Source organism: Vombatus ursinus, unplaced genomic scaffold, assembly GCF_900497805.2.
Source record: "Vombatus ursinus unplaced genomic scaffold, bare-nosed wombat genome assembly UNPS02011014.1, whole genome shotgun sequence".
In the NCBI taxonomy this organism is placed as follows: Eukaryota; Metazoa; Chordata; class Mammalia; order Diprotodontia; family Vombatidae; genus Vombatus; species Vombatus ursinus.
The window spans coordinates 11,988,409-12,001,196 of NW_020950792.1; the positions used below are offsets into that span (position 1 = coordinate 11,988,409).

The window sequence follows — 12,788 nt, forward strand, 5'->3', positions numbered from 1 at the left end:
CCAGGGGGCTGATGCTGGGCAAATTACTCAAACTTTATGGACTAAGGTATGTGATATAGTATTCATCTGAATTTGTGCTGTTAGGAAACCTTAAGGCATAATAATCACGTGGAATTTTAATCATGAGGCATATGTATCATGTGCTGATCAGAGAGGTTTGACCACCATTAGGATTATTGAGCTGGTAATGTGGTATTCTGTTGTTTTCTGTAGTAATTATATTGTATGTAGTTGTTTCTATTCCCACCTTCAGGTTTTGTTTTTATTGCTATATTTGGTGTTATTTCTCATCTTTTCCCTATATTGGATAGGCTACTGTGGCCAAGTTCAAATCCAGACACATCTTACTAGCTTTGTGACTGGGCAAGTCACTTAACTTCTGTCTACTTTAGTATCTTTATCTTTAAATGGGGTAATAATAGCATCCACCTCTAAGAGTTGTTGTAAGAATCAAATAAGATAATATTTGTAAAGCACTAGTGTCTAATACATGGTGGGTGATTAATACTTTTCCTTCCACCCTTCCTTTCTTTTGAGGTGATAAGGAAAAGTTGGCCTCAGATATAACCTCATATTCTTTCATATCACCTGAAATCTCTATTGTTAACTTAAGTCAAAGATGACTAAAAAATATGAAGCCTAGCTAACTCAAAGAATAATATATATATATAATATACATATATATGTATATTGTGTATATACACATATATCTATATATGGATAGATATATGGATAGATAGATATTATATATATTACAACTTATAAAGTTCATCTAGGCCATATCTCTCACTCTCTCTCTGTCTCTGTCTCTCTCTCTCTCTGTCTTTCTTCCCCCAAACTTAAATAGGAGAAAAGTAGATTATATTGCCTTTGAGAAATTGTAATGCTACTTTAATAGCTTCAAACTTCTCACTGAACAAAGGATTTCTTTTTAACAGTAATATTATATTGATGCTTTATGTGACTGCCAGTCATAGAACAGCACAGTTACTGAAGAAGTAAAAATATATGTCACTTAGAAAAGAGTGGAGACTTGCAGGATACATATAGGCAGCAAAACATAATTAATAACTAACTAAGAACAAGCAGAGCAAATTATATCATTAAAGAGAAAAGTAGCTAGGCTAAGTAGGAGGCAAGAACAAAAAATAATAGGTAAACAACCAGCATGCTTCATTGGTAAATTTATAATTTCATGAAAAGACAAAATAGATACCCAGTTTGTTGACTGACCTTTTACAACAGATTCATTGGAGAACTATTAAAAGAGCAATACAGGATGGATGGGTATAGATGGCTTCAGTGTGTATCACTGGTAGGAAATATACACATCAAGCACATCCCAGATCTGTTTGCACATTTGAATATGTATTTATGAATGCATTTGTGTGTGTATGTATACATTTGACTCTGTTCAGATATTAAATCTTGACATAATAGCCATTCAAATAGCTGAGTTATGCAAGAAGTTGGAAATCATATCCACCAAGATCCTACTATTCATGGAGACAAAGAATTGATTCTACAGTTGTTGTCAGTCAATCAATAAGCAGTTATTAAGTGCTAAGTGTGAGATGCTGTGCTAAGCAACAGGGTTACAAAGAAAGGCAAAAACATAGTCCATTCCCTTAAGTCATCTTTATTCTAATGACTGCTACTGTGACATGACTGTAAAATATGTAGATATAAACAATATTTTATTAATTTCTGTAGGAAAGTGTTAAGATGTTTAAAAGTAACAAAAAACAATTTATTAAGTACAATGTTGTATATTTTTTTATTTTTCTATTTTTTATTTTTATCTTTTATTTTTAACATGGGTATTTAAAACTTTGGGTTACAAATTTTCTCCCTTCCTCCCTCCCCACCCACTCTCATCTCAATACAGGTTATAGATGTGTAGTTTTGCAAAACACTTTCATAGTAGTCATGTTGTGAAAAACTATGTATATTTCTCCGATCCTACCACCCATTTATTCTATTCTCTCTTTTGACCCTGTCCCTCCTCAGAAGTTTTTGCTTCTGATTATCCCCTCCCCCAATCTGCCCTCCCCTCTATCAACTCCCTGCTCTTTTGTTCCCTTCCCCCCTTATTTTCCTATAGGGTAAGATAGATTTCCATACCCCATTGTGTATGTTATTCCCTCCTTATGTCAAATCCTATGTGAATAGGATTCACTTATTCCCTCTCACCTTCCTCCATTTCCCCTCCATGGTAAAAGCCTTTTCTTCTCTGTTTCATGTGAGATAACTTACCCCATTCTACTTCTCCCTTTCTCCTTCTCGCAGGATAATCCTCTCTTGCACTTTAATTTTGCTTTCCAGATATCACCCCTTCATCTTCAACTCACCCTGTGCCCTCTATCTATCTATCTATACATACATATAATTTTTATTCCCTCCCACTACCTTAATACTGACAAAGGACTCATGAGTTACAAATACCATCTTTCCCTGCAGGAATGTAAACAGTTCAACCTCAATAAGCCTTCTATGATTTCTCTTTCCTGTTTACCTCTTCCACGTTTCACTTGAGTCTTATATTTGAAAGTCAAATTTCATATTCAGCTATGGTCTTTTCCTCAGGAATGCTTGAAAGTCCCCTATTTCATTGAATGACCATTTTTTACCCTGAAGGACTATACTCAATTTTGCTGGGTAGGTGATTCTAGGTTGTAGTCCTATCTCCTTTGCCCTCCAGAATAACATACTCTATGCCCTCCAGTCCCTTAATGTAGAAGCTACTAAATCTTGATTGTGTTTCCACAATACTTGAATTGTTTCTTTCTGGCTGCTTGTGATATTTTCTCCTTGACCTGGGAATTCTGGAATTTGGCTACAATATTTCTAGGAATTTTCCTTTGGGGAACTCTTTCAGGAGGTGATCAGTGGATTCTTTCGATTTCTATTTTGCCCTCTGGTTCTAAAAAATCAGGGCAGTTTTCCTTGATAATTTCTTGAAAGATGATGTCTATGCTCTTTTTTTGATCATGGCTTTCAGACAGACTAATAATTTTTAAGTTCTCTCTCCTAGATCTATCTTCCAGGTCAGTTGTTTTTCCAATGAGATATTTCACATTCTCTTCTCTTTTTTCATTCTTTTGGATTAGTTTTACAGTGCCTTGATTTCTCAGATAGTCACTAGCTTCCAATTGCTCCATTTTAATTTTTAAGGAAGTATTTTATTCAGTAATCTTTTGAAATTCCTTTTCCATTTGGCCAATTTTGCTTTTTAGGGAATTCTTCTACTCATCGGCTTTTTGGACCTCTTTTACCATTTGGGTTAGGCTATTTTTTAAGGTGTTGTTTTCTTCAGTATCTTTTTTTGGGTCTCCTTCAGCATTACTCTCAGTTTTTCCTCTACTTCTCTTACTTGCTTCTCAAAATCCTTTTTGAGTTCTTCCATGGCCTAGGACCAATTCATATTTTTCTTGGAGACTTTGCATGTAGGAGATTTGACTTTGTTGTCTTTTTCTGGTTGTATGTTTTGATCTTCTTTGTCACCAAAGTAAGATAATATAGTCTGACTCTTTTAGCACTGCTTGTTCATGACCCCAGCCAATTACTTGAGTTATAAAGATTTTTGTTAAGGTAGGGGTCTATTTCCACTGTGGAGAATGTACTGTCCCAAGCTTCAGGGGTTTTGTGCAGCTGTTTTCAGAAATACTTCTATGGACCTGTAAATTTTCAGTTCTTCCAAGGTGCTATGATCAAGGGCAAAGTGTTTACTCCTTTCCTGTCTTGTTCTCTGGTCTATGAGTGACCACAAGCACTCTTTTCTGTCTCAGGAACTGTGAGGAGGATTTCCTCTCCACAGCCACTACAAGCTCCACCATGCACCAGAGTTCCTTCTAACCCAGGACCACCACCCAGAACTGTGACCCAGATCCAAGCACAGGCAAATCAAGAGAACCCTGCACCAGCAGAGAGATCCCTGCATCCCCCTCTGATCAGCAACTCACTTCCCCTCAGTCTGTGGGCTGGAAGCTCAGGAGGTAGCCACCTTGCCGAGGCTGAGGTCTGGGGAACGGGGCTAGGACCCTTTGCTTCTCTCTCACTGCAGAAACAGACTTTTCTCAATGATCATCTAAGTTATCTTTAGCGTTCATGGGTTAAGAAGTCTGGAAACCACTACAGCTGCTTAGGATTCCATCCTCTGAGGCCTGCTCCATGTTTGCTGTGGCCTGTATGCCCACACTGAACTGCTTTCCTCTCCCATCCTGGTGCGATATACCTTTCCAATCAACCATCTAGGTTGTCTTGGGCTGGAAATTTGTTTCACTTTGTCTTTTTGTGGGTTCTGCTTATGTTGTATGTTTTTAAAAGATAATTACTACAGTTGGATCCTTTTTTTTGGTTTCTAACATAAAACAGAAGAGGTTCAATTTATTCATCATTCAACAAACATATATCCCTACCTAAAGAACAATGGAACTCAAAATAACATGACACCAAATGACGTGCAAAATGCTATGAGATTTTTAAAGAAGGAGGTATCACTCTGATGTGGGTGATCATGTTCAATATGGTATATTCTCAATCATTTAAAACATTTTATCATTTTTAATAAGCAATAATTAATTTTCTTTATCTCTCACTATCCAAGCCATTGGAAAGTAAAAAAAGTGGAAAGCAAAATCCTTGAAAAATATGTGTATTCATTCAAAACAAAATCTTATATTGGTCATTTCATTCACATATCTCTCTCTTTCTCTTTATCTCTATAGTTCTTTCTATGCTTTATTTATGTATTGTGCAGCTGCATATGAATGCATGTATTGTATATACTTATGCTTGTGTATGTGATGTGTATATATCTATGTCTATGTCTGTTCCTGTATCTATGTCTATGTCCTTATATTTATATGATTACATATCTGATTATTTATTTTGGGTCTATCACCTCTAAATTATTTAGCCATTCCCAATTGATGATATCTCCTTAGTTTTCAAATTTTTTGCTACAATGAAAAATACAACTTTAAATATTTTTGTACATGTGAGGCTTTTCTCTTATTTTGTGATCTCTTTGGGATATATATAAAATAGTTCCTAATATATCTTGGGGATGAGACCCTTATCAGGAAAACTTGTTAGAAAGATATTCCTCATGTATCTGTTTCCCAAATAATCTTAGCTATGTTGTTTTTGTTTGTGTAGTCTGATTTTGGTACTGTTTGGAAAACTTTGATTACATACAATTTTAAATTTGAAGTATGTAATTTTAAAGTCCGCCCCCCAACACACACATTATTTCCCTTGAGATTCTTGGTCTTTTCTTCCTTTATTGACTAAAGTGAGAGGGAATGATAAGAGATAAAGTATGTTTAGGGAGGGATTAGTAACGTGCAAAAGAAAATCTAAAGTCATAGAGGTGATCTTTTTTTTTGTTGTTGTTTGTTTATTTTGGCTTTTGAGTTGAATTAAATTCACCTATCTTTATTATGTCATTGTATCACCAATACTATCTCTATTTGATCTCTATATATGTATATTCTTTTTACAATGTCTACACAGTTTTTACAATCAGCTGTAGCAGAATATGGATCTTTATTTTCTGGACAACCTGCTACTGGATGATGTCCCAGAAAGTTGATGATATCCAGTAATCACCAGAGTGAAGCATCTGGACATTCCCAATATCTGCACAGTGGGAGAAGAGGTCCTGAGAGAAAACAATTTGAGGGAGTGAGATGTTGGTTGTTTCTGGGCTGCAACTGTCAGTTCTTCCCCTGGGACTGTTGAGAAGATTTGACCAGGGAGGGATGGAGGCCTTTTATCCTGAAGACAGCCATGATGGGCCCATCAGGTAAAAACTTGATAATGTTCCAGGCTTCAAAACTAGTAATTACCTGCATCGTGGTGGTGTTGAACTGCAATATTTCATCTCCTGGCTGGACTGCATCACCTTGTTCTGAAGCTACCCTTTTGAAAATTCTGTTAACTGATATGTGTTTATCTCCATGAATTGAACCTTTTCCTCCTTCCAGATTGAATCCTAAACTGGCAGATGTCTTTTTGACAGTTACAGTACAGATGGTAACTTCAGTTGTTGATTCTGTGGAAACCTCACTGACTGCTGAAGATGCAGACTCAATGGAAAAATGCAGCTCTTTCTCACCTTCCTGCATTTTCCTCATAATGACATCGGCCTGCTTTGCATCTTGAGCTTGCCAGATGATGGCCAAGCCTTCATTATGTGTGGAGCCTTTAAGAGATTTCCTATTAATGGAAAGGATCTCATCTCCTTTCTGTATTGCCCCTTCTTGAAAGGCTAGTCCATTAGGAAATACTCAGTGAACTGTGATTGCCTTGTTTTCTAGATCAACTCCTCTTGCTAAACTGAATCCAAGGCCAGCCTCTTCTTCCTTATGCAAAATGGCAACATAAATGCTGTCAAATTGCTTTAATTTTGCTTTGTCTAGAGCTTTCACTTCCTCTATAAGCTTCCTTAATTCTTCCTGAGTAAGTAGAGAGATGACAGATTGGCCAGATCCACTTGTAGACTGAGGAGAGTTGCTACCCTCCTCTGCCTCCTCATTCACTGTCAGACTCTCAGAAAAGTCTTTCAGTTCAGAAAGGTTCATTAAAAACCCCATGTCCATAGAAGCATTTTCATTTAAAAGACTGACAACCCTCTTATCTTCCACAGATGTTGGAGTAGATCTTTCCCAAGGGTTCCATGGACTATGTCCACAGGAGACTGGAGATGGAGGAAGGCAGAGGAAAGATTCCATTAAAGCTGATGACACCTGGCTGCTGATGCAGTAGAGCTTGCTAGATTTCTCCTCTGTCACCTTCATCTCACAAGCCTGCTGCATGGATAGGGGGAAGCTCTGAGCTCTCTGGATTACAGCATTATTCACAAGGAGGCACTGTGACTCAGTGATATTTGCCTGGAGCAGACTCAGGAGATCACTGTCAGTGTTGTGGCTTTCCTGAGGGCTGGATGGACATGTTGGCGGGGGTGAATCAGATGAATCTGAGTCTTTGGGAACTGAAATAGCATATGAGTCCAGGGGCAGAGGGGTCTTTGCAAAAGCCTGCTGCTCAGTAGTATGGTGGGTACCTGGAGAGAAGAGACCAGTGGTGAATTCTGCATCTTGTTTACCAGATTTTTCTCTCTCTGAGAGGGAAAGCTTGGAAACCAGCCTCTGGTTTCCTTTCTCTGGGGGATGAGAAGTACTGAACATCTCAAAAGAACTGATCCTTTGTTTGATTGATGAAGCTCTGCCTGAGAACAGAGAGCACTCCTTCAAAGTGGGAATGGGTTGGGCAGGAGTGCTTTGATTTGATAGTGTTTTGGGGTCTGTTGTTCCAGATTGGTTCTGCAGTCCTTTCAAACTCTAAAGAAACCAAGCTGGTTTGGGGGTTACCTAGAGGACCTTTCTTCACATTGCCATTTTCTTCAGCTTTGTAGCCTTTGGAAATGTCAACTGCAGCTTCAAGCTTCTGTAACATCCCATCAAAGAGGCCACATTTGCAGTTTTCTTCATTGGAACTGACGTTAGACTTGAGATCTAAGTGACCTTGGTCTTCACTCATGGTGAGGCAAAATAAATTTTTGATGCAATCTGAAATTTGGACCCAAGGATCTTCCCACAGTAGTGGCAAAGCTGTAATCTACCCATGCTTGTCTTCTAAGTAAAGGATGCTTCACTAGTGAGATGGCACTTTTCCTGGATACATTTGCTTGCTCTGATTCTGCTGTAGTTGAGGCAAGAGACTCAGCACCCTCCACTTGAACTGAAACTCTTGATTCTGAAAGAGATGGGACTTCACCCAGAGTTGTAACAGTTTTCTTTCCCCGTAGCTGCAGGTTTCCCACTTCCCAAGTTTGGAGGCTAGTTTCATTACCTTAAGCAGGATGTACTGAACCTGGATGATGTTTCCAGGCAAAGGTTGCCCTAGGGCCCAAGGACATTGCCAGGGGGGCCCATGCTGTAGCTGCTGTCCCTCCCCCTGCCTTCCTTTCCAAGGTGGGGGAGGGTAAAATCAAAGGTGAGGGACAAAGTGTGAAACTCTCATCTCCTATGAGAGGCATTAACCGATACTCTCTTGACTCAAGCGAAGGGAGTGGGAGAAAAGAGTGACCAGAGTTGTAAGCTCCTTAGTGATCAGTCACAAAACCTCCAAAACTATCTGCTAAGATATTTTTAACTGTTCTAACTTTCCGCTGTAACCTCCATGAAGGAGAATTCAGGGGTGTAGAGGGAAGGGAGTAAGTAAGCCTCAGGGAACCAAAAAGCAGCTGCAGTTTTCCGTAATTCTCTTCTGCTGAGAGAACTGACAGAATTGGGCATACCCTTCCTGATAGGGCATTCGACCTTGTCCTTTATGCTACCCAGGTCCATGACCTTGAACCGAACCAGTAGACAGAGAGCCTGAGGGCGTCAGGCCAAGTTCGAGACAGAGGCGCCTCTTAACTGTCTGCCCAAAAAGCACCTTCAAGCCTTGGTGCTTGGAGAACAACCCCAACTGCAGAGCAAGAATGGAGGAGGGGAGGCTTCCAAGTCTTGGCTAGAGAAGAACTTGGGGTTAGGCAGTTTTCTCATAAGGGTCACCAAAATGATGAGGTTTAGAGGTTCAGGGGTGCTGGGACCCCAATATCACAACACAGGGGTCAAGTCCAAAAGAAATCAACCCAAGCCTTCTTTCAACCAAAGACAAGATTTGTTAGAACATCCATCATATTAGGCAGACTCTTAAGGAGTCTGAATGTTAGTGAGCTATTGGCTAGATTTTAAGAATCTAAGCAGTGGCTTGATTATAAGAATCAGAGCTCATAGAGGTGAACTTGTAGAGAGCTATAAAAAACAATGAAAGGGTAAACATTCTTTAAACATTGACTTCCTTTCTTCTAGAAATTCAAATTTAATTTGTAATGAAACTTTTATTTGAGATTTTACTCGCAAGTGCTTTTTGAAGTTATTTTCCTCTTCTGGTTTTTTGACTTGGACATCTCTTTAATCCTAATAATTCTTTATTATTTTTGTTTGTTTTATTTAATCATTTCCCCCATCTTTCTCCCCAGACTTTGAGGAGTTTAAGACTTTTGGGACTTTGAAACTACTCGCATGACTGTGGTGGTCTTCTACAAGCCTGTTCTATCTTATCTTCTGTTGTTCCTCTAAGTTCTTTGAGCATTTACTGCTGTGTTCTTTAAGTATCACAGGGATGATTTAAGCCAAGGAGCTGTAGACATTTTTACAGGCCTTACATAATCTGATAATGGTCATTCCTAATTACAATTCTTCTGAACTTTCAAATCTCCAGATGCCAGTTAATTTCTAGGCAACATAGCAGCAGACTTGTCCTTGGATGGTGCTCCATTAGACAGAATTTGACCCCACTGTTTATCAACTAGATGAAAGGCTTAGGAAGTTGATATGCTGCTTGTCTAGCCTTATTTTGGGATTGAAGATAACTCTTTAAGTGCTTCTAAAAGTTTTAACAGTGTAGTTATATTGTATTCTAGATAACTGATTGGATCTATATTTGAGTGCATGATCTGCTATTAGCAAACTCTCAAAAAGCTGCTAGTTTAGAGCCTTTGGGGCAGCAAGGGCTTAGACACTGAGCAACTGACTGTTCAGTGCACCAGGGACTGACATGTCAGTCACCCTGCAGGATCCTATACTACTGATCTGAATGAAAATCTAAATATATGACCATCTCTGTGAACGTCTAGGCTTCTAGCCCTGCCATATTTAGAAACATTGAGAATATGTCCTTAATTCCCCACTGTGAGTCCTAGCACTGTTGCTGAAGCCCAAGCATGATCTACTCTGGGTGACCCTACACAGATGCCATTTTGGAATCCTTGAAACTGAGTCCATATTCCCAATCTTTATGAGAAACTCCCATATTCCTGGCTTGGGCTGCAGGGAGAGTATGGTGTTCTATTCCATTGAACCTATTCTGCTCATTTCCCTTTGGACTGAAGTTGCGATTTGGTTCTGGAAAGATGTTCCACCCACTTGGTAGTCTTCTTAAACCTTTATTGGAGGAGTCATGGGAGTTGGGCTGCATTGTTTCTTTGTGTTCTGTCTTCTTGGCTGATTCTCTCTCTCTCTCTCTCTCTCTCTCTCTCTCTCTCTCTGTGTGTCTCCATACATACATACATACAATATAATATAATACAATGCAATAATTCCATAAATCATTCTTAGTCAATATCATTTCTTAATGTGCATATATTTCTGTCTGCTTTTAGTTAAGATATTTAAGAGATACTTAGAGCATTCATATTCTTAAAAATGCAGAAAGCTATATTTTTAATATATAATTTAGTCCTCTTGAATCATAGATTTGGAGCTGGATTTAACGTACTCCAAAACTTCCATTTTAGAGACAAGGAATCTGAGGCCTTTGGAAATTGATAGGCTTTCCCTTAAAGAAATTTTTGTTGTTGTTTAGTTGTTTCAGTTGTCTGACTCTTCATAACCTATTTTTGGGGATTTTCATGGTAGAGATACTGGAGTAGTTTGCCATTTCCTTCTCCAGGTCATTTTACAAATGAGGAAAATGAAGCAAATAAAGTTAAGTGACTTGCCCAAGATGACACAGCAAGTACGTGTCTGAGCCCAAATTTGAACTCAGATTTTCTTGACTCCAAGCCCAGCACTCCATCCACTGTACCATTTAACTGCCTTTTGAAATAATGAGTGTCAAGAAATAGTAATCCAGGATTAAAATCCAACTTTTCAGACTTGTAGTCCAATAAGTGCTTTTTCCCATGTACCAAGTACTTACCCCCATATACCAAATAGTCCCCATCATTCAGTCTATAAAATTGTTGGCAAATAGAAAAGTAGACATTAAACTTGTATTTAATGTTTCTGGAGAACTTTAGAAGTCATGAATTCCTTAATAATACAAAATAAACACAGGAGGACCATTTAAATAATTGGTCAGTAGTAAAGCAATGTATGAAAAGCTGTGTGAACTTTTAGGGCCATTAACACATTATTCAGTTACTGTTTCAGTAGCCTAAAAGACAAAAGAGAAGAGAAATTCCAATTGGTTACCAACGTTAAATCCTGCTATAGTGGAATGTGCATGTCCCTACCATGGTTTGGTCTCAGGTTTGATTGTTTCAAAACTCATTAGCCTAGGTGTTAGGTTGTGGATTGGGACAGGAAGTATAATGCAAACTAGTCACTTCTTCTCCTTCTTAGAAATTCCTCTGGAAGGCTTGGTTGGGGAGGAGTTTAGAACCCAGAGATGAAATGAATGTTTATCTACCTTTGAGGTCCATTTACAGTACTATTACAGTTCCCTGAAACTCTGTGTAGGTCATGTATTCACAGTTAGATGATTTTCCCATAGAAGAATAAAGATACATTAAAAATAAATCATACAGTAGACAGCATGTCTGTTAGTCAAATAAGAATGAAAGGCATTTTGGAAAATCCCTGATAATCTAAAGTTGTGGTGACAGATTTCAGGGAGCAATAATTCTAATCCTGCTGCCTACTTTAGAGACTATGCAATAGCAAACAGTGGCAAGAAGGGGAAAAAAAAGTGGAAATGAGGATAAAGTCCTGATAACAATTTGTTTAATTTAAAACCCAACATCTGGAGGATAAGCAAGAAAAAAAAATAGAGAAGGGAGGAGTAGGGGAATCCACTAAGGAATATGAACCAAAATTATTGAGAAAAATAATTTTTTCAATAAATGGTAATGAAGAAGGAACATAAGAATACAAGAAGGATCTCTATCTCCTTATATTTCTAACACAGCTGAGAGAAAAAAAGCAGGATTGACATGGGCCAAATTCTCTCTAAAACTAATAAAATAGCTGTGACAAGAATTAGCGTTTGTTTGTTTTTCTTTACCTAGAGCTCCATATAATTTCTATAGAAAATAATGTGGTGTTGAATTCTGTGTGCCAGCATTTATAATTCCCAAATTAGCAGCACGTCTTACACATAGCAATGGAAAGGTTCAAAAGTGTTGAGCTGTTCTTTCCCATAGAAATGAGACTCACAACATCAGTACTGAAATTGCTCATTAAACTGAATAAAAACATACTTATTTTCAAAAACCAACCAAACAAACAGAAAACATCAGTGCTTTGAATAGCTGCCAAAGGAAATCAATCATCTAAAATATTTGAATTATTTATATTGAGTATATAATATATACATAAAGATATATACATTATATATGGGTGTGTGTGTGTGTGTACACACACATGTGTGTTTGAAAGTGTTCTAACATATTGAGAGAGAACTGTCCTCAAATCTTCCTTGGAGTTGAAAAAGTTAGATCAATTTATTACCATTTTAAGGATATTTCACTCTATCTTCAAATGTAAATATCAGTGACATTATTTTCAAGGTAATAAAATATTAATTATATAATTTTTTACAAAGAACTTTCTTTTTTGCTTTATGTTTCCTTCTTGATTGGTGAGGTAAGCTCATGTCATCCACAATTAATAGGCAGTCTCAGAAGCATCAGACCATACTATGCTTTCCACCACATATAGCTATGAACCACAGCCAGCCTGCTACCTTCTTGCCACCATTCCCCAACCACATACAACTCTTTCCACCCTCTTGTACTTGACTCAGTAATTAAACCAAAACTACTATTGCTTATGCAGTTTCAGACACTACCTTGTCAGGTAACAGTAACTACTGTCTCTACCACTAAAATATAAGCTCATTGAGGATAGAGATTAGCTCAGTTTTTCATTTCTATCCTTAATCCTTAGCAGTTTCTGACAAACAGTAAGGATATAATCAATGCTACTGTTGTTGCTATTGCTTTTCTACCA

General features: G+C 37.9%; 1 protein-coding gene across 1 annotated transcript; it reads right to left on the reverse strand.

The window, feature by feature from the left end:
• Positions 1–5,720: 5,720 nt before the first annotated feature.
• Positions 5,721–10,032, reverse strand: LOC114038426 (pro-interleukin-16-like). The gene is given in 4 exon segments (XM_027855693.1): positions 5,721–7,376; positions 7,378–7,599; positions 7,601–7,857; positions 9,981–10,032. Coding segments are annotated over 4 exon segments (2,187 nt in total).
• Between the last annotated feature and the right edge of the window lie 2,756 nt (positions 10,033–12,788).